This window comes from Candoia aspera, chromosome 10, assembly GCF_035149785.1.
Source record: "Candoia aspera isolate rCanAsp1 chromosome 10, rCanAsp1.hap2, whole genome shotgun sequence".
Classification (NCBI taxonomy): Eukaryota; Metazoa; Chordata; class Lepidosauria; order Squamata; family Boidae; genus Candoia; species Candoia aspera.
The window spans coordinates 23,204,655-23,225,909 of NC_086162.1; the positions used below are offsets into that span (position 1 = coordinate 23,204,655).

A 21,255-nucleotide genomic window follows, 5' to 3' on the forward strand; every position below is an offset into this window, starting at 1 on the left:
ATTAGTTCAATTCACACATTGCAGTAAGCCATGGTGTGCTGGATTTCATTTCGTTCATTTAGTGTATTGCACAACCCCAGTCATTGTACAGCAGAACCACCGTTTAGGTCTTAAAGTGATGTACAGTATCAACTAGCCAGTTGTGGTTTATTAATAAATCATGGTTTAGTTCAATGCCTAAATCTGATCAGTGTGAACCCAGTCTAGCCAAAGCTACTCTATATTAAAATTCCATTTTGTTCAGTGGGAGAAATAAACTCTACAAGGTATTTAATTTTGGCTACCTTTTGCCCGATTTGGGGATGATATTACCTTCACAATTACATAATTCACCTTAAGCTCTGTTAAAAAGAAAAGCAGGATATATATGATATATAAAACAAAATATTATATAATTATATATTATAATATTTAATAATATTTAAATGTTATATATCCTTATATATATTTTATATAGGATATACATATAAAGAGATTAAAAAAAAACCTCTCGTTTTGGCCTGACTCAGCCTTTCTTAATTTGTTGTCCTCCAGATGTGAACTTCAACTCCCATCATCCCCAGTAAACAGAGGGAGGAGACCGGGCTGGGGGAGCTTACGCAAGCCTCAGCCAATAGAAAAGAGAGGGAAAAGTCCCTCCAGAAACAAACAAGCCCGCATTTCAGCCAATGAGAAGTTAGGAAGGGAGAGGCCTCGGGATTCGCCTCCAGGAAGATAGTCCAGCCTCCCTCCTTCGTCAGTCAGTTGTTTTTCCTCCTCCTTTCCCTGGCCAGTTTCAGAGAAAGTGAAGGCGGGGAGGAAACGAGCCATTTTTAGCCAATGGGAATGCTCTTTATAGATTGACCCTTACGGTTGCCCAATGGGCGAGCTTGTTTCACAGGCCGGGAATGAGCGGGAGACGGAGGGAGAGAGAGGAGGGCGCAAAGGCGGGGGACGCTTCGCCCAATCAGGGAGCGCCTCTTATTCCTCTGCTGCCGGGCCGGCCAACCGGAGAGCCCGTTGCATGGCGGGGGTTCGGCGAGAGCGGCCATTTTGAGCCGAGCCCGGAACGGAGCCTCGATGGCCGGGCAATCGCGGGCCTGCGGCCGGGACTGAGCGCGCCATGGACGTGCGGAGGCTGCGCGTCAGCGAGCTGAAGGAGGAGCTCGGCCGCCGTGGCCTCGACACCCGCGGGCTGAAGGTCGAGTTGGCCGGGCGGCTGCATGCGGCGCTAGAAGCCGAGCAGGCCCGCGGAGCGCCGGGACTGGGCTCCGGCGGGGAGCCGCTCTCCGACGGACACTGTAAGCGGGCCGGGGGAGGGTCGCGGCCGCCCTCGCTGGGGAGGATGGGTCTCCGGGGAGCCTCAGGCCGTGGAGCATGGGCCGGGAGACGCAGCCCCTCGCGGGGGAACGCGGGCCTGTGAGGAGACACCCCTCGCTCGGGAGGATGGGCCTCCGGGGGGGACGTTATGGCCGTGGAGCGTGGGTCCACAGGAGGCAGTCCCTCGCTGGGGAGCATGGTCTGGGAGAGGACGCCTCCTAGCTGGGAAGCATGGGTCGCCGGGGAACCTCTGGCCTTGGGGCATGGGCCGTACGAGGCAGACCCTCGCTGCGGAGGATGGGTCTCCGGGGAAACCTGGCCGTGGAGCATGGGCCGGAAGAGGCAGCCCTTCGCTGGGGAATATGGTCTATGAGAGGGTGGCCCTTGCTGGGGAGGATGGGTCTCCGGGGAACCACTGGTCGTGGAGCATGGGCCATAGAGGCAGCCCTCGCTGGGGAGCATGGGTCTGCGAGGAGACGCCCCTCGCTGGGGAAGGTGGGTCTCCGGGGGGACGTTGTGGCCGTGGAGCATGGGTCCACAGGAGGCAGTCCCTTGCCGGGGAGCACCGTCTGGGAGAAGACGCCCCCCGCTGGGGAGCATGGGTCCTCGGGAGGTAGTCCCTCGCCGGGGAGCGCGGGCTGGCGGGCGGAGAACCCCCGGCCGAGCAGCCCGGCCTCCCGAGCCTCCTCTGCCGGGCGGGATCTGCCCCTGCCGGCGGGCGGCGTCCTCCTCCTGGCGCCGGCGCGGGTGGCCCGTCCTCGGCGGAGATCCGGGGCGGCGGGCGGACGCGTTGCCGGGCCGCCTCGTCCGGCTGCGGGGGTCCGCGGGAGGGGCCTTGGGCGGCCGCCGCTCCTCCCGCCGCTGGCTCCGAGCTGCTCCCGCAGTCTGTCCGCGGAGGGCGACCCCGGGCGCCGCGCCGCCCGGCCTCCCCGCCGGGGGTGAGCGGTGCGCTGACTGGCCGTCTCGCAAGACCCGTGGGGCGGTTTCCACCTAGCAGGCTTTCCGGCCCGGAGGCCCGTGGGCGAGCCGGGCCGCGCCTTGGGAAAAGCCCGGGGCTTGCAGGGATTCCCAGCGCGCGGTGTTCTTTCTCCAGCAGCCCAGCACTTGTTTTCCGTGCTGCGGCCCTTTGTTGCCAGGCGACTCCCTGGCCTGGGCGCTTGGGATCCCCTTGCCGTAAGGGAAGCTTTAGCACCGCTGCTGCTTCCCAGGCGAGGGGATGAATCCCAGGACAACCAAGGAGCACCTGGCAGGTGCTGAACGGTGGGTGTGAGGGGAGTGCAGTTGACACTTACGGATAATTCCAGTGATTTTGGCCGTTCACTGCATGTTTGTTCTAAACTGGCCAATTCGTTTCTCTGTTCAACATACAGATATTATAACAAGAGATAATATTATTCCAGCCATCAAAACAAGGGAGACGAAATAAGTGTGCCCAGTCTGAGTGGGGAGATTTCTGCCTCTGCTTCACTGTGGGTTTAAAATACAGGGTTTTTCTACTTCAAACACAATTGGTTTGTGTCGTGCAGAGGACGTGCTGCGCCCTCTGGTTTCCTGTGTTGTTTAGCCTTGGCATTCATCCTTGACATAATCAAGGAGTGAACCCTCTCCTTAGCAGCACTATTTTGATCCTCCCCTGGGGTGGGAGGAGGGCCTCTTGTATCCAGAGGAAAGCAGCATTGGAAAGCAGAGGTGCGTAGAGTAATCTTCCTGGCATTTCAGTTTGCTACCCAGTGTAAGCTGCTTCTCAGGATGGAGCTTTCTCACATGAAACCCTGCCACTTGTCTTCCCCATCTGCCTTCTGAATTGTGTTACAGGTAGTCCTCGCTTAATGACCACAACTGGGAACCAGAATTCCGGCTGCTTAGTAAAGCAGTCGCTAAACGAATCCAACCCAATTTATGACCTTTTTTGCAGTGGGTGTTAAGCAAACCATATGGTCGTTAAGTGAATCATGCAGTTCCCCATTGATTTTGCTTGCCAAAAGCTGGCTGGGAAGGTCGAAAATGGCGATCACGTGACCACAGGACGCTGCAACAGTCATAAATGTGAACCAGTTGCCAAGCACCCAAATTGTGATCACATGACCACGGGGATGCTGGAAGTCATAAGTGTGAAGACTGGTCATAAGTGTGAAGACTGGTCATTTTCAGCATTGTTGTAAGTCCAAACCATCACTAAACAAATGATTGTTAAGTGAGGACTACCTGTACTCCGGAAACAGCTTCAGCCACTTAATTGTGCTGAAGGTATAAACTGATCTGCAGTCATCCAGGCAAGGGTGGGTTGACTAGCTGGGATTGCTGCTCACTCCATTTGGCCCATCTTTCTGACAGCGAAGGAAAATAAGAGCATTTGCTGCTGCTTCAAAATAGCATGAAATAGTGACACTAATCCATCTTCTTGTAATTCCTGTTTTCAAGATGGCATCCGTGACAACACTCACCAAGACAACCTGCAAGGATACCAGCCTTTTGAGCATTTCAATATTAAACAGGAGAATGAATTGGGTTTTGAGCGGGCACCTCTAGGCCAAGATCGATCAGGTAAAAACAAACGTTGGAAAAAGAGCCTTTGTTATTTTGTTGAGTGGATAGCATTTCCAATGGTCTGATAGGAACTTTTGGAATAGCACTTACTAGGATGCCTTAGTTGTTTCTTGCATTAATGAACTTTAGAGGTTGGATATGCAGAGTGATACTTTTTACTGGAGAAATGCACCAATATGCAGTATGTAAAAGACCTGCACATGGTTGAAGTCCTGATAGATTTCTGTTCATTTTTCTTTGAAGGGAATCATATCGTTAACTAATTGTTTTCACTTTGCTTTATGTCTATAAAGCAGTGTTTCTCAACCTTAGCAACTTTGAGCGTGGCTGGCTGGGGAATTCTGGGAGTTGAAGGCCACACATCTCAAAGTTGCCAAAGCTGAGAAACACTGCTATAAAGGGAAATGTAATGGATTTTTCTTGTGTGCTGTTGATTGTGAACCTATAGCTTCTCCCTTTTTTGAACCCACAGTTAAGGTGAGGGACAGATTTTGTTTCCTTTTGGCTCCACTTGGGATCACTGCCCCTCATTGATTATTCCATTGTTCCTCTTAGAATTCTCTGTCTGAATATCCCTTTCGTTGCTGGCTTAATCATATCTCCGTGTTATTCTAATAGAATCTGCAGATCTTAAGAACGGAAGCGAGAGAATACTGGGGATTAAATAGATACTTCAGTCGTTTTGGTTCTGGCACATAAATCCGAGCAATAATGAGAACATTTCCTTGCAAGTTTATTGCTGATCATCTCTTCCATAGTACTTAACTGTTGGCTGGCTTAGAGCCAAGTCATTTGGCAATGAAATTGAAAGAGAGCTTTCTTTTTGGGGTTAGCGCAATGGATGCTGCTTTTTCAGAATAAATAGTAGCAGCAGTTTCTTTTTCGTGTGGACTTCTTTACCCAGTTAAATGTGTATATTGTGTTTAAATGCAGAAATGAAGACAGAATTAAAACAGGAGGAGTCAGCTCCCAGCCACAACATATCAGCATCTGGTTACGCGGCGCCCCCCTCCAACTACAGTTCTTCCGGTTCTGGCTACGGTGCCTCTGCTTCATTTTACAATCCATCCCCTTCCATTTATAACACCTCAGACTCCTCTCAGCCCTGGCAGCAGCAGCAGCAGCAGCAGCAAGGTCACAAGAGGTCATTTGAGGATTCACGGGGGCGCGGGTATTATGAATATCGCGAGGATAAAAGGTATGTTCAGACAAGGATCTGGTGCATAAGTTGTTCTAGCTTGTTTTGTATTTCCAGAACACTCTGGAAAGGAACTGAGTTCCTAGATGTCACTGAGGGCAGAATCTGTCTAGGGGCATCTGGGAATTTGCCCTGGGCAATTCCTTTATATATTTCTCCATCTTAGCAATACACTGGATTTTACTAAGTTGTAAAGTTGATAAACTTCATTGGATGAAACCTTGGGCATTAAGAGTGGCTATTTCTTAAACCTTACAGTAAAATGTCTATTTGGTTGAAATGAGCAGCTTGTAAATGCAGATTGTCATCTGGTATACTGCTTCTTTTTCATTGAGGCAGCACTATAGAACCTACACGGTGTTCCTGAACTACAACACCCAGCATCCCTCCCTGTTGGCCGTGTTTCCCAGGGATGGTAGGAGTTGTAGTCCAGACAATTTCTGGAAAGCTGAAGATTGCCTATCTCTGAATCAAGGGCAGCAGTAATGGGAAAGCCATTTGTTGACTTGGAGAGGAGCTTCCAAATTGTTCCCAATTGCATGCTGAGGTAACTGGGGGGCGGGGGGGGGGCAGGTTTCCTGGAATTAGTCATTGCGTTCCCTTTCTCAGACTGCCTTGCAGGCCACATCTCAGTTGCCTATGGAACCTGCATTTGCTGCATCTCTTCCAGGGGTCGATCTCCTCAGCCACCTGCTGAAGATGATGAGGATGATTTTGATGACTCGCTGGTGGCCATTGATACGTGTGAGTTATGGAGATTGCTGCATTATGCTGCCCTTGGAAAGGCTCCCCCTTGCCTGACCTTGTTCATTTGCAGAGTCAACATATAGCAGACTTCCCCTTCAGCTCTATCCCTGTGTCCTCCAAGAATGTCACATCTGCGAGGTGTAATGAGATAATAGCAGCTGGGTCAGAGGGATGCTTGGGCATCAGTCGTCATATTTGTAATTCAGTGAAAGGAGTCGAGGAAAAATCCTGTTAGACCAGTGTTTTGCAACCTCAAGCTGTATGGACTTCAGCTCCCAGAATTCCCCAGCCAGTTACACTATTGGTTCCCTGCCCAATAATAAATATTGCAAATCTGACCCTACTAACAGGAAGGCTTAAATTCAGTTTTTTTGCAGTTGCATATTTTAGTTTGGATCATGAGTGGGCCACCCCCACCCTATTTGTAGCCCCCTGAATAGGTGAGGTTTGAATGTTTTTATTTTTGGATTTTGTGTGGGGATATTTAGGGGTGGTTGCTACGTGGTTTAAGTGGTGAAATAGGTGCCTTAGATATTGGAGAGTTTTAAGACATTGATTTCTCCCTTAAAAAGTACAAGCCCACAAATGGGCTGATTTAGTAGTCCTAACTGAATCGAAGAGCCATCTCAGTCTCACTCTAAGCCAGCTGCCATCCTGTTACGGCAAGTGGTGAAAATGACCCAACAGAGGCTTCTTTTGGCTAGCTTGCAAGGCAGAAGTGATTTTTTTTTTTCAGGAGGAGTTCTCCATTCCTATTCCATTTCAGTTCTGCCTGCTTTAATACAGCCATTTGCATGCAGCAATTTTGCTACCAGAAACGAGTGAGCTAGCTAGCTCTTGCGTGTTTTCCTAGCTTAACACCCCTGAGAGTCATTTCCCCTCAAAGAGGGCATCACCTTAATCTGTTGGCAGTGATCCGTACTGGGTTTTAGCCTGCAGGTGCCTTTACTGTAAATCTGCTTTGGCTTTCATGGACTGCTTCATTTGCTTTGCTTTTCAGACAATTGTGATCTCCATTACAAAGTTGCCCGTGACCGATATAGTGGCTACCCTCTGACCATTGAAGGATTTGCTTTCCTCTGGTCAGGCGCACGAGCGACATACGGTGTGCGACGTGGAAGGGTGTGCTATGAGATGAAGGTGAGGGAACCTGCATCCCCACTGCAGAGTTGCAGAGAAGTTTATATGAAAAAGAGGATTGCTAAAATGTCTGTGTCAGTGTTTCTCAGCCTCAGCAATTTTAAGAGGTGTGGACTTCAACTCCCAGAATTCCCCAGCTGGGAATTCTGGGAGTTGAAGTCCACACCTCTTAAAGTCGCTGAGGCTGAGAAACACTGATCTACATTATATACAGGCAGACTTCTGAGCGTAGGAGTCTGCTGGTATCTGGGGACAGAGGGAACAGGGAGGTTGAGGGATAGCTGTGGCAGCTGCGTAAATGCTATTAACCCTTAATTCCCCTGCAAGATTTTTGAACCTTTTGGTATTTTCTGGGAGGACAAAACTAGTGGCATCCTGAGGGTTGATGTTTGCTCAGGGCAGTTAAAATTCTCATTACCTGGAATTCAGCCTGCATTCAAACATTTTGCTCGTTCACACATTACTTCTTGAAAGAAACTTACTTGTAGCTCCATGTTCTCAGCAACCTGCATTTATTTACCAGGCCATAAGAATACAAGTAAGAACCAATAATTATGACTCAGTTTATCATAACAAAAACAGGGATAACCCTTTTTTTCCTTATTGTTTAATTTCATTATTGTAATGTTAACGGTTGCATTACAGAGGATTAATATAGGGGCAAAGATTATCTATGACCTTATTTGCTGATGGTATGATTATAATCCTTGCTAATGAAATACAGCTTATTAAAAAAAGAATTCAAGAATTCACTTGAGTCTCTGGCTTAATAGTCAGTTTTAAAAATTGAATTCATAGTGCTATAAACAAAAAATAGATATCCAATATTTTAGAAATTCCTCTTGAGCATAGAGCCTTTAAATATCTAGGAATTAATATATTGAAGAATTTAATAGTTGTTCCTGAATAGTTTATGTAACCAGCCCCTGGTCTTGTCATCAACGCTGGCAATCTTGTAATAAACAGTCTCTCCTAACCAGGTGCTTTCCTTTTGTCTTCAGGTCAACGAAGAGATCTCTGTCAAACACCTTCCTCCCAGTGAACCAGATCCCCACGTAGTGCGTATCGGTTGGTCACTGGATTCATGTAGCACTCAGTTAGGTGAGTAGCTTTAATTGCTAAACCTAAGAAGAGCTCAGGGTACATACTGCAATCTTTACTTTTTAGTATCCTTTGCTTAAACAGGAGCATTTGAATTAGGAAGCTTCTGCGCTTAAGTAAAATCACACTGGGGATATCGACAGTGCTCTGCCCCACTAAAGCCACCTGGATCTCCCATGGCAGATGTGGTGGATTTTAATAATGCTGCTGGTTCTCAGGAAGGAGGGAGCACTTTCCAAGGAGGTGGAAGAGATAAGTGGAGGCACAGTCCGGGAGGCGATGGTGGGAAAACTAAGAGGTTCAGGATAGTCTCACCCTAGAGCCTTCCCAGGTTATTTCCCCTCAGGTTAGGTAGGGGAGCTTTAGTCTGGCAAGATTCTGTTTATCCTGTGTGAGCAAATAAAGAACTGGAGTTTGGCTGGATTGATTTGTCATTCTTTGGCTGGGCCTGGCAGCAGTGATGCTCAGATCTCTGACCAATTATCATTAGGCGAAGAGCTTTTCTCCTATGGCTATGGAGGTACTGGGAAGAAATCCACCAACTGCAAGTTTGAAAATTATGGTGAATCCTTTACTGAGAACGATGTCATCACTTGTCTTGTGGTGAGTGCAGCCTTTGTGGTTTCAGAAGCTACACCTCTGCCTTTTCCACAGCATGGCAGCGATTCACTTAACTGAACCGTGGTAGTCCTATGTGCTCAAAATGCATGCTGTGGAATAATCTTTTTTGCATGGAGTTTTCTCACTGTGGGAAAAGGGAAGGTTTTAGGCCTCAGTTAGCCTCAGTTTTCTGCTCTGATTGATGATTCCTTCCCTGTTAGGACTTCGAGTGCGGTGATGATGTTGAAATGTCCTTCATGAAGAACGGGAAGTGGCTAGGGGTGGCCTATCGCCTGCGGAAGGAGATTCTGGGAGGCCAGGCCCTTTTCCCCCATGTCCTAGCGAAGAACTGTGCCATCGAGTTCAACTTTGGCCAAAGGGAGGACACCTTCTTTCCAGTTCCACCAGGATTCACCTTCATCCAGCACCTTCCCCTGTCCGAACGAGTTCGGGGCACAATTGGACCAAAGAGCAAAAAGGAATGTGAAGTAGGTGCCCCAGATGAATAGCAAGCAGTGGCAGGTTCTGGAGCTCAGTAGACAGGTTCCCTCGCCAATTGGTGACTGAGTGGGTCAGGACTCAGCCCAGAGCAGTTTTTTTTCCCTCACAAGTAGTATTGCATCAACCGGGTTTAAGATCGGTGCCTTAACTTTGCATATAGAAAATTCAGAGGTTAACCCCCATCCTCTCAATTTGTCAGTGGTAGAAAGGGCCAGTCAGAGACTAAGAGATTCAAACACTATGACCAAGATGGTTATCATCGTTGAGTGGATGTTAGACTGATAAAATTATATCTCTTGAAAGACAGTATAAAGGTTAAAGATGTTGGTTCTCTGTACCTCTGAGGGCTAGGAGGTGCCTGTAATCTCAGATTTCTGTATCCAGAGTGGACTGTCCGTAGGAGGGTGCCACCCAGCAGAGCAAAGTTACTATTTTTCTGACTCGGTTTGTAAAGGGGAGATTGCCTTTGGAAAACTGGTTGGGGTCACATTATTGGTTTGCAGCAGGCGTTAAAACAACACCATGTGTTTCAGATCTTGATGATGGTGGGGTTACCTGCCGCTGGGAAGACTACGTGGGCCATTAAGCATGCTGCAGCCAATCCAGGCAAGAAGTATAATATTTTGGGAACAAATGCCATTATGGACAAAATGAGGGTAAGCTTTGGAGGCAGAGAATGCCAGTTTCCCCGTCTGCTTCCTCATTTGTGGCCGGCCTCTCTATTTTCCTTGTCTGTCAAACTTAGATTGGTTTGCTGTCTTTTTTTAAAATGAAGATTTTTCTGGCCAGGCTCTCACAGAATAGGCTTTCTTTTGTAGCAGGTGCGTCTTTCTTTAATAAGGGAAAATTCCAGTTCTCCAAATGGCTCCAGTTACACGTGTGTGTGTGTGTGAGAGAGAGAGTTTGTGTTACAGATTCACAGCAGCACCCAAAGTTTGGATCGCTGACAGGCTTTCCAACTTGCCGCCCTCCAAGTGGGTGGATTGCAGTTCCCAGAATTTCTAGCCAGCCCTTCCTAGCTGGGGCTCCAGGGGATCGCAGTCCCAAAACATCTGCAGAGTGGCAGGCTGGAGAAGACTGCAGTGTCCTCCTTGAGAGTTGACTGTAGAATTGCTGCCGTGCGGCGGCCTTGGTACAAGAAGCTCCTAGTTCCAGGCGTTATGGGAGGGAAGCCAGCTTATTCTCTGGCAGCCAGACATCAGGAGAAGCCTGGTAGCGCCTTTCTGGCTAACAGTACTAAAAGGCATCAGCTTTTGTGAGCTTCAGTTGGAAAAGGCGCCACCAGTCTCATTCCCAGTGTCTCCTTAATTCCCGTTGCTAAATAAGCATGGGCAATTTCATCCTCTCTCAGCTTCAGCCTTTTGCCTGTGGTAAGAAGGCACTCGCACTCACACTAGCTAGCCCCTGCCTTGCAGGGCTGCTGTAAAGGTTGAGGAGCAGTGGAAGCCTTTTAAAAAGCCTTCGCAAGACAAAGTCTTACCACCTATAGCTGCTCCATGAGCTCCCAGGAGAGGTAAGATTTTAGCTCCAGATTTCCGGGCTCTTTTGATTATATAGACCAGCTGAAGGCAGCTTATGACAAGCTTCGTCCAGTTTTGGGACTCGTCAGCTGAACCTAGCCAGACCTTACAGGTAATCCTTGGTTAACGGCCACTTGTTCAGTGACCATTCGAGCTTTTGACTGGTCCTTAAAGTTCCAGCTGTTGCAGTGTCCCTGTGGTCACGTGGTCACGATTCAGGCGCTTGGCAACCAGCTTGCACTTATGGCGGTTGCAGCGTCATACGTGCAACTTATGCACTTATAAGTGCAACTTATGCACCATTTGCGACCTTCTCTGCCGGCTTCTCACGAGCAAAATCAACGGGGAAGCTGGCCGGGAAGGTCGCAAGTCGCTCGGGTAAGTCCCCTCGGCCTTCCTGCGCTTGGGCCTGCCGCACCATCCGTCTTCTGGCCTTCCATGCGTCTTGGGGTTACAACAGCAACTGGGATTGTCGCTAAGCAATGTGGTCACATGATGTGCTTTATGACCACATTACTTAGCGATGGCAATCCCGGTCCCAATTGCCACTGTAACCCAAGGACTACCTGTATTCTAGGGGAGTCAGGCCCTCTGTCCGTACATGGAGATTTGACATGATGTGACCTCTGTCTGTCTGTCTGTCTGTCTCTCTCTCTCTCTCTCTCTCTCTTTCTTTCTGAGACCTTAAAGGAAGTGGACTGCCTCTACCATTCTTACAGTCTCCTTTAACAACCCTTCCTGTTTCAATCACCCTGTGACACCCTTCAGGCCAAATGCCAGAAGCGAGGCCTACTTCAGGCCAGCTACTGGGGGGGGGGGCGCTATTGCTGTGGCTTCCCCCAGCCGCCCTAACCACCCTGCCTTTTCTCAGGTAATGGGACTCCGACGGCAGCGCAATTACGCTGGCCGCTGGGATGTTCTCATCCAGCAAGCGACACAGTGCCTGAACCGCCTGATCCAGATTGCAGCACGGAAGAAGCGGAACTACATCCTGGACCAGGTACTGCACACCTCCCTCTTCTTCACCGGGACAGGCAAGAGGGGTCTGTGGGATTGCATTTGCAGCCAGAGTTGTAGCAAGCGGGGCCGGCCAGGGTGGGTGGACGGGCATGCGCTCTGCCCCCCACCTTTTCCACCCAGACCACAGAGATGGAAGGCATGTAATGTTTTCAATGGGTGCAGCAGGGTAGAAGCCCACTTAACACATCATTCAAGAGAACCAGGTGTGCCTTTGGCAGCTGGTCTTGAGACTGGTAAGTTTTATAGGTGGGCGGCTGGTACGTGCTGGGTTTGAAGTGCTCCCAGAAAGGGTCAAATGAGGTTGCTTCAGGCGGATTCTCAGAAATTGGTGACTCCCTGGTTGGTTTTTGAGGATGCTGATACACGCGCATAGATGTAGATTGGTCATACTTAAGCTCAGAAAGAAAGAGAAAATAATACAAATGAGAGGTAGCCCTGTTTTCCACATCCTGCAGAGCAAAAAGTAGAGCTTAAAAAACCTCAAAACGTCATATATGTAAAATACTGCTTAAACAGCCACCATGTAACTCAAGCGTGTGTAGAATGTAATGTAAAGTTGGCCTGGGTGAGCCAGGTGATTAAAGGCATGATGGAATAACCTGGAATGCTGCTGTAGCCTATCCCTTTCCTGTGGGCTCCAACTCTGGGGACCAAGAATGGTAGTTGGATTCCCTGTGAAATACCTTTCTGGTCACTGGAAGATGGACCCAACCTCCCATCCTAAGGGACCCAAGGATCCAGCTTCTTCTGTGCCCATTGCCTTACAACTGGAAGTTCGTTGTTACCGTGGAGTGCACAATAAAGGAGGATTTGAATCACGCTCAGCTTAAGTTGCACTCAGTAGTGCAATGGAAGGGAGGAGGCTTCCTCCACAGGACAGGAAGAAGCCTTGGCATCTCCTCCTGGGCCATCTTCCGGTGACCAGAAATGCGTTTCCCAGTAAGCCCAACTGCCGTTGTTCAACCTTTATTCTAAAATCAAAGCAAACCAACTATCCTTGCTTCAAATTACAGGAATGGCATGATTTGATCAGGTTTTTTCCTTCTTCCTTCTTAAATCTAACCAACCTTTCTGAATCTGATGTCTTTCAAGCATATTGCATTCAGGTTGTTTCACCCTCCCTGCCCCCCGCCCCCGCAAAAAAGTCTGGAGCCCACTTACTATTAACGGGAGTGCTTAGATGGCTGTAATATGTAAACAGTGCGTCTGAATGAATGGATTCTGAATATCCTGTTGCTTTGTTTCCCACTCACAAGGTAAACTGCACTTTTTCTGAACAAAGCAGCCACTGTCCTATTAACCTAGCATTCTAGGAGATTTCGTTTGAATTGCAAAAAGGTGCAAATTACCGTTGGGTCTTGCTGTTTTCATCCTTGACAACTGAGTAACTCTTCAAGGTAGCTTTGTTGTCAAGGATGGCTGTCATCCTTTTCCATCCGTGGGTGGGCAGGAAGCCAGTGCTCCTCTGACTGGAAGTCCTTGTTCCACGGGGAGGGGGAGTCCTAAAGTGGTGAATAACAACCAGCTTTTTTTTTTTTAAGCTCTTCTTTATTACCATTGCTAGACAAATGTTTATGGATCTGCCCAGAGACGAAAAATGCGCCCTTTTGAAGGTTTCCAACGCAAGGCTATTGTAATTTGTCCCACGGACGAGGATTTAAAAGATCGGACAATAAAGCGGACGGATGAAGAGGGGAAAGATGTGCCCGATCACGCAGTGTTAGAAATGAAAGGTAGGATCCTAGAAAAAAGGAAACCCAAACACTGCACAGGTCATAAGGGGAAAACCCAGCATGACTCTGTGGACTTTTGCTCAAGGACTTTTTAAAAGGGGTCCTTTAGATCTTCCTAGTGCTCCCTTTGTCTTCCTCCTCTCTTCAATATCCTAAGCTCCCACCACTCCCATACCTACGATGCTTTATGTCCGCCATTGTCTTGGTATGAAAATCCCACCCATGTCCAAAGCCAGCCCCCAAGTTCATCCTGGCTCACAGCTGCTGTTCTTCCCTGGGGGAAAAAAACCTGAACAGCAAAGAGCTTGCAGCTTTTATGCTGTGAATGTTCATTTAAAAGTAAGCCCAGCTAAATGCAGTGGGGCTTGCTTGGAAGTAACTGTGCCTTTACTCTGGAGCCTCAGAAGCAAAGAGCAGGCTGGCTCTGCTCTTTCTTGCTATGCCAGAGCTGGAGAGAAGGTGTTTTCTCCAGCTTTGGCAAGAAGGCAGGCAAAGTCTCACTGCAGCCCACTGTGGCACTGGCTGGCCAGGATTGCCAGAGCTGGTGTGAATGTTTGGCATTTGGAATCTCTTCTCAGCTTTACAGAGCCAGCATCTTAAGGAGGAGCCTTAAAAGCTGGAAAAAGAAATATTTAACGATCCTGTTGGCTAGATAAGCAGTTCTAAAATGTATGCCCTGTGTGAGTTAGGTTAGGCTGAGAGAAAATGACTTGCTCCGCATTAACCAGGGAGTTTTTCAACTGACCACAGAACCTGGGCATGGTTCTCTGGTCCCAAAACCTGGCCAGAGGCCGACATGGCCTTTGGGTGGCCTGCTGGGGGCTGCAATGGAAAAAGGAGTGGATGGGACAAGACAGAAGCTGAATTTGGTTGGACATACCTTTGGGTGTGATTAATTGGTTACTCCCCCCGACACATTTAACACTTTTCCCTGTTCTGCCACGTTACGAATTTGTTCATAAGTTTACAGGCCTCTGGGAGCCACCTGCTTCCCAGGGCCTCCAGTTGGGCCCCTCTGGCCTAAACACAGTTCCTTTTTGCAAATGCCGAGATGGACGATCTCTCGATTAGGGGAAAACGAAGAGGCTTGGAAAACTGTGTGACGCGGAATGCAGGTTAGGAGCAAGAAACCGAACTGATGATGATCACTTGCACTGCTGCTAGCCCTGTGCTTTGGTGAGGGGAGCTGAGAGAGAGAGTGCTGTTGGCTGTGTTGCAGTAAGGCCTTCTGCTTGAGGCCAGTATTATGCTCCCTGGCTGTCGAATGGCACAAAGGGAGGAATCCCCCTCCCTGCTTGTGGTTTAAGAAGTGTTCCTGTAATGGTATGTGAGAATGGCCTTGGGAGACGGGGAAGGAGATGCTGCCTAGGGAGCAGTCAGGTAAGAGGGGGCGTAGCCCGCAGCTGGATAGTGGGCGGGGCAAGAGGCTTAGAAGGGACCCTCCCTGGTTTCTCGGGCTGTAAAGGAGACGGGGTGGGGTGGGGTTGTACTTCCAGGCTCACAAGCTTCTGTTAATGTAGCTTTACAGTAAAGCAGAATTAGCTCATCTGGTTGTGTTTCCTGTCTGGTCTACCTGGGAAGGCTGACCGTTCCTCCTTTATCTGCCCTCTTGTTGCTTTTCTCCTCCCCCTCCTCTCTGCCATTCCTGAATCCCTGGAACTCAGCCCCATTTTGTCCCCTCCGCTATACCTCGCGGTGTCCCTGCCCCACCCCCGTGAGCAGCGACTGACGGGCCTCCTGTTTTCTTTTCCGGCAGCCAATTTCGCCCTGCCGGAAGCTGGCGATTTCCTCGACTCGGTGATCTACGTCGAGTTGCAGCGGGACGAGGCAGAGAAACTGGTGAGGCAGTACAACGAGGAGGGCAAGAAAGCGGGCCCGCCCACCGAAAAGCGTTTCGACAGTCGGGGCAGTGGGGGCGGCTTCCGCGGCCGAGGGGGCGGCGGCGGCGGATTTCAGCGCTTTGATAATCGAGGCCCGCCCATGGGCAACCGAGGCAGCTTCCAGAACCGAGGCGGTGGAAGCGGCAGCGGCAGCGGCGGTGGTACCGGTGGTGGTGGAGGTAAGGCTGGATGAATGGCCTCAACGAGATGAGAAAACTTGTTGCCCCGGTTATCAGCACCTGCTAGAAAGGAAGCTGAGCCTTACTGCACGAACCTAAAGCCATGTCAGGACAGGAACCCTGGTTTGGGATCCTGGTTTCCCTTAACCGAGGTGGAGCCCGGCATTTGAATGCCAAGTAGTGGCTTTGAGAACGATGACATTCCGTGGCTTTGATCTGGATTTTTTTTTCCCCCCGGGATCGGCCCTCTCTTGTCAGCTTGAATGCTTAATCTATCGCAGCAGGGTTTTACAGCTGCAGTAGAGGACGTCCAAATCAGGAGCCTTTCTCTCTCTCTAAAGCAGCCCACACCCCACCCCGATCACGACTGTGGAGGACTGACAGTATTCAGAGCAGACTGCCAGTGGGCAGCTAAGGGAGGGAAAAAGTTCACATCTAACCCAGCTGGAAATCCATTGGGATCCATACAGGTAGTCCTCGCTTAACCACAACAGGGACTGGAATTTCAGTCACTAAGCGATGTGGTTGTTAAGCGAGGCGCCGTGTGACCTGACCCAATTTTACAGCCATTTTGTGGAGGTTGTAAAGTGAATTGTCTTAAAGCAAATCAATTGTTTCCAATTGATTTTTTGGGTCGGAAGCCAGCTGGGGAGGTCACAAATCGTGATCACGTGACCGCAGGATGCTGCAAACGGTCATAAACGTGAGCCGGTTGCCAAGCTCCCAAATCACAATCGTGTGACTGCGGGGGTAGCACAACAATCGTAACTTTGAGGACAGGTCGTAAGTAACTGTTTTAGGCCCATCGTATCTCCAAATGAATGGTCATTAAGCGAGGACTACCTGTAATTTGAAATACACTTCATTACCTTGTTTCCCCAGAAGTTATTTCTTGCCCCCTGATCTTACTGTACACGGTGGGTGGGGTCTTAATTTTGCCCTTCCGCGCTTGGGTTGTTTCTTTCCTTCCAATCCATTTCAGTTTTACTAACACTTTAGTACACCTTTGTAGGGAGGGGAACACTAGGAATTAACTGCCCGATATTTTGGGGTAGCTTCAGCGGGAGCTCCCAACTGTGGCTTTCCCATTCAGGCTTCAACCGAGGCGGCTACACCCAGAATCGCTGGGGAAGTGGAAACCGAGACAACAACAACAACAGCCGGGGCAGCTACAACCAGAACAACCAGCAGCAGAGCAGCTACAGCCCGGCCCGGGACCAGAACCCGTACAAGGGCAGTGGCATTGCCCCTGCCCCCCCGGCCCTGGCCCCGGCCCCTGCCACCAACCCCCCTCCAGGCTCATACAGTCAAGGGCCACAGGTAGGGAGTGCTCAAGGTCAGGCTCAGGGTGCTTTTTGGGAAATGCTGAAACCCCTCCAGGCAGGGGGAAGCTGCCTTAAATCAGGACTGGGCGCCGCTCTCCATCCTTCCTCTTCTGGTGCTTCTCGACCAACCCCCACGCAGAGGGTCCGTCTCCCTGCATAGGGGTTGGCCAAGGTGTGATTCCTGGTTCTGGGGCCCACAGAAGCTCACAGAAGAATAAATGTATCTGGCATTAGTGAATTTTAGGGAATAACTTCAGGGGCTTTTATTTGGGGGGTGGGGCGGAGGGAGTCCAGCCGAGGGTGGTGCATCTTGGCTGCCTGCTAGCTGCTTAATCCTTCCCTTGTTTGGAAAGCGTTGACTCCATCTCCTGGAGCTGATAAGTAGAGTTTATGTAAATCAGGTTTGTGGGCTCTTCTGGGTTTGTAGGGAAGTCCCAGTTTCCATTCCTTGCCTGGTTCCAAGGCCCTCTCATCGTTTCTTCAGGTTGGGGTCCTGTTTCCCCCCAGAACGACCACACAAGATTTAGTTGGGGTAGGGCAAGGGAGAGAAGCCAGGCAGGCTCAGAGCAGTTACGGTTTCACTGTTCCCCGTGGGGGCAGTCAAGGTCTGCTAAGGGCAGTAGGTAGCCCCAGTGAAACATTTTTCAGAAGCCTTTTGGCAGAGGACCATTTTACTGGATGCTTGCAAATGCAGGAGGTGGCCGGGCTGAAGCCAAAATAAAGGCTCTGGGGCAAAAAGGAAGCTTTTCTGCAGATGATCAGGGCAGCCGAGGAAGCGTCCCCAGGCGCAGCTTGGGGGATGCAAGGAAAGTTGAGGAACAGCAGGATAGGCGGGTTTGGCACAGTTGATACCTATCCATAGGACATCTTTTTAGGCCCAGTGCTCCGTTAGCCCTCAACACAGCAGTGTGTTTCAAACGCAGCTCTCTGAAGGCACCTTCTGGGCCAAAAAGGGTGTTGGGTAAGAAGAGAGAAGGATTTCATTCTGGCAGATTGTGCCTATGAGCCCAATAAGGCTTTAGGTGTTTGAGGGGCCCACTTCTGGGCGGGTCCATTCACCAGTTCCAATGGGATTTTTGTGACTTTGTAATCCACAGCAAAGCTACAGCCAGCCCTACAGCCCCCCCTCCAGCTACGGCCAGGGGGGCTACGGAGCTCCCAGTTACAACTATGGAAGTTACGGCAGTTACAGCCAAAGTTACACCCAGCCTCCGCCGCCGCCGGCCCCCACCCCACCAGCCTACAATCAGCCCAACTACAACCAGTACCAACAGGTAGGTGTGGCAAGCAAGAGTATCCTTGTGCATTGAGAGGATGCCGTGGGATAGATCTAACAGCTTTGCTTCCTTCCGTTTTATGAAGGAGAGGAGCGGCTTCTGTTTTTGTACTTGTAAAAGATTAGTCAGAGGGGCAAGAGCAACTGAATCGACCTAGGAAAACCAGGACTCAGAATATTGCTCAGTCAAACTAGGAAACTTTGTCAGGTCTCAGTTACTCCTGGTTGGCCAACTCTGAAGAGTTGATTGCAGAATGAATTTACAAAGGGAGCAAATGAAAACTGAGCAGCGGGGCTGTCTTCAGGCAATACTCTACATGTTCAAGTGCCGACACTCTCTTTTTGCATCCAGGAAAGGGGTGTCAGCTTAGCTATTCCCCAGCCCAAGTAAGATTCCCGCTGGAGGAAAGGCAAAACTGTTAGCACCCTCCTTCTTTTTGCCCCCCCCCCCATTGGCAAAACAGGATGAACTCAGCTCAATTCGCATCATTTACCCTGATCGTGGAATTCAGCACTCCAGAATGCAGTTCCGGGTTCCTGCAACAATTGAGTTTGTAAAAATGGGGTGGTGTCGTTTGTGCGTCAGCTGGTTGTAGGAATCCAGTCCTCGTTTTAGCAGTTAGTGTGAATTAGGCCACAATGCGGTTTCTTTGGGCATCGTACAGTGTTTCTCAGCCTTGGCAGCTTTAGGCTGGGTGGACTTCAACTCCCAGAATTCCCCACCCAGCTTAAAGTTGCCAAGGCTGAGAAACATGGCCTAGTGTGTTATAAAAATACAGCAGTTGTTTCCTCCTCCTCCTCCTCCTCCAGATAGATGGTTTAATATGTTGCACAAACACAGCTACTTAGTCTGCATAACATCCTGTCTTGGTGGTTTTGCCCCTAGCAAGGAAGAGTTTGCCAGTCAGCCTTTCTGTGAAGAGGGACCTCAGAGGGGAGAAAACAAACTTGTCGCACAATCTGAGATGGGTCTGCAGGGCCTTAATGGCACTGCAGGGGGGTGGGGGTGTTACCCGTCCGCTGAACGGTTTCCTCCTTTTCGCACAGTACACCCAGCAGTGGAACCAGTACTATCAAAACCAGAGCCAGTGGCCTCCGTACTACAGCAGCTACGACTACGGGAGCTACACGGGCACCTCGCAGGGAGGCTCGAGCACGCAGTGATCGCCTGGGGTCGTTCCCCCCCCTCCCACCGGGGAAGGGAGCAGCAAGTTCTTAACGATGACGGGCATTTCTGAGTCTCGAGGGATCTGGGAGGGAAGTTGGTCGTCAATGCCCTGGTTCCCTCTTCATAGTTCTTGAGGATGGTTGCATTTTTACTTGTACAGCTAGGCATGTTTCCCCACTTTGTACCATCCCTCATGAGGAAGTTACATGGTTCCTTGTCTCTCCTTGTTGAAGACCATTTTACCCCCCCCCCTTTATTTTTTTAGATTTCTTTTATTCCAAAAGAAGCGAGCGTCTTCAACGTCATACCCTTGTACTTTTTAGGCCAGGACCCATCCAGGTATCTAAACTTCCTACAGTAGTTATGGGCAGCATCGGAAGGGGTGTGGTCAGAAAAGTCAAGAGGGCAGTCACACTGCACATAAAAAAATCGGCGGAGCTTGGATCACGTTGTCGTGGCCACCCTCTTGACCTTTTGGACCACGTCCTGCCAACCCTCCCAACTCTCTCTTTTCCACCCCACCTCACACAATCTGCTAGTGACCCTAAATTTCAGACATTTTGGAAACTTCTTGCAGTTTGGCGTCACCTGTCTTTGAGGTGTTTTTATCTGTCTTTTTTGCAAATAACCATTAAAACCGGAGAGGAGAAAACATGGCTCTTATGATAATTATGATTTTTTTTTAAAAAATATTTTTTCTGTAACTTTTTACTGTGGGTCAGTAGCTGTTAATACCTTCATCGAGATAACAATTCTTTTTGTTCAATACAGGAGAGGAAAAAACAAACAAGGGGGGGAAATCATCTTAAATGTGTAACTTTTTATACAATGTTTCAGTTTCTGTAACTCTGAACCTGCTTTGTGTTGAGTTGAATTGTAACAGCTTTTTGTATTTGAAGAAAAAGAATGAATATTGAACTTTACACTGTGGGGTGTTTTGTTCTTTCCGTCTCTACCCGCGCGTTGTAGCATTTAAAAACAGTCCACCCCAACATTGCAAGAGCTTCATCTTTAGATCCTTTGCTTTGTTAAAAAACTGTTCTCTCACCTGCTGCAATAACTGAAGTAATGCAGACTGTGTAGAGGCAGAATGGGATGAGAATGCTGCTGAGCTTTTAAAGACACTGCCCCTACCTATAAAGAAAGGCCTAGAAACCTTTTTTATACCTTTAATTACCAGTGCTTTATTGCTGGAACTATCAAGGGAACCGTTTTTTCCATTTATGCATTCTAAATGAAAAAATGCACAATATTATATCACTTCAGATTTCAGAACAACATACAGTATAAAAGTTACTAATACACAAGAGAAATTACTATGATTATGATTACTGTTATTACAGGCACTCCTGTAAATGTGAGCACAATTGGGACCGGCAACTCAGTCGTTAAGCGAAGCAGTTGCTAAGTGAAACTGCAGCTGTGCTTAGGATTTTACTTCAGCTTTCCTTTGCTTTACAGACCTGCAAAGGTTCTAGATGTGAGGATTGGTTGTAAAGTTACTTTTTCATTATCCTTGTAACTGCAAACAGTTGCTAAATGAGGCAGTTGCTAAAAGAGGACGAACTGTGTTAGATTTTTATCCCATCTTTTATAACTCAAGGTAGCAAACACATAATATCCCTGCCTCCTATTTTCCCCACAACCACTATCCTGTGAGGTAGGTTGGGCTGAGAGAGGAGGACCGGCCCAAAGTCACCCAGCTGGCTTTCATAATAGACATCCTACAGTTTATTTTTATTTTATTTATTTTTCAAATTCCTATTACCACCCATTTCTCCCAAAAGGGAGACTCTGGGCGGTTTACAATAAAATCAAAATTAAAAGCATATAAATTACAATTTAACAGACCAATAAGTAAAGATAAAATAGATATAAAATCCAAGAGGTGAAGATCTTATTCATTGGGGAAAGATCTATGGTACTAGCCACCCCCAAGAAGAACTGGTGCCCCTCCCACCCCAAGCGAGGTGGCAGAACCAGGTTTTCAAGTTCTTCCAGAAGCCTGGGAGCGAAGGGGC

The 21,255-nt window shown here is 48.9% G+C and overlaps 1 protein-coding gene across 1 annotated transcript; it reads left to right on the forward strand.

Moving 5' to 3' along the window:
- The first annotated feature begins 1,011 nt into the window (after positions 1-1,011).
- Positions 1,012-20,157, forward strand: HNRNPUL1 (heterogeneous nuclear ribonucleoprotein U like 1). The gene is made up of 15 exons (XM_063312230.1): positions 1,012-1,280; positions 3,721-3,843; positions 4,780-5,044; positions 5,715-5,788; positions 6,792-6,931; positions 7,933-8,032; positions 8,523-8,635; positions 8,854-9,120; positions 9,667-9,789; positions 11,525-11,653; positions 13,238-13,406; positions 15,163-15,465; positions 16,559-16,785; positions 17,888-18,064; positions 19,114-20,157. Exons 1-15 carry the CDS (start codon positions 1,103-1,105, stop codon positions 19,228-19,230), a joined length of 2,505 nt encoding a protein of 834 aa, XP_063168300.1. The 5' UTR covers positions 1,012-1,102; the 3' UTR covers positions 19,231-20,157.
- Positions 20,158-21,255: the final 1,098 nt, after the last annotated feature.

Coding starts and splice junctions, on each gene's coding strand:
- HNRNPUL1 (XM_063312230.1), top strand. CDS start 1,103: ATGGACGTGCGGAGGCTGCGCGTCAGCGAGCTGAAGGAGGAGCTCGGC. Junction 8,636..8,853: donor ATGTCATCACTTGTCTTGTG/GTGAGTGCAGCC, acceptor CTTCCCTGTTAG/GACTTCGAGTGCGGTGATGA. Junction 9,790..11,524: donor CCATTATGGACAAAATGAGG/GTAAGCTTTGGA, acceptor GCCTTTTCTCAG/GTAATGGGACTCCGACGGCA.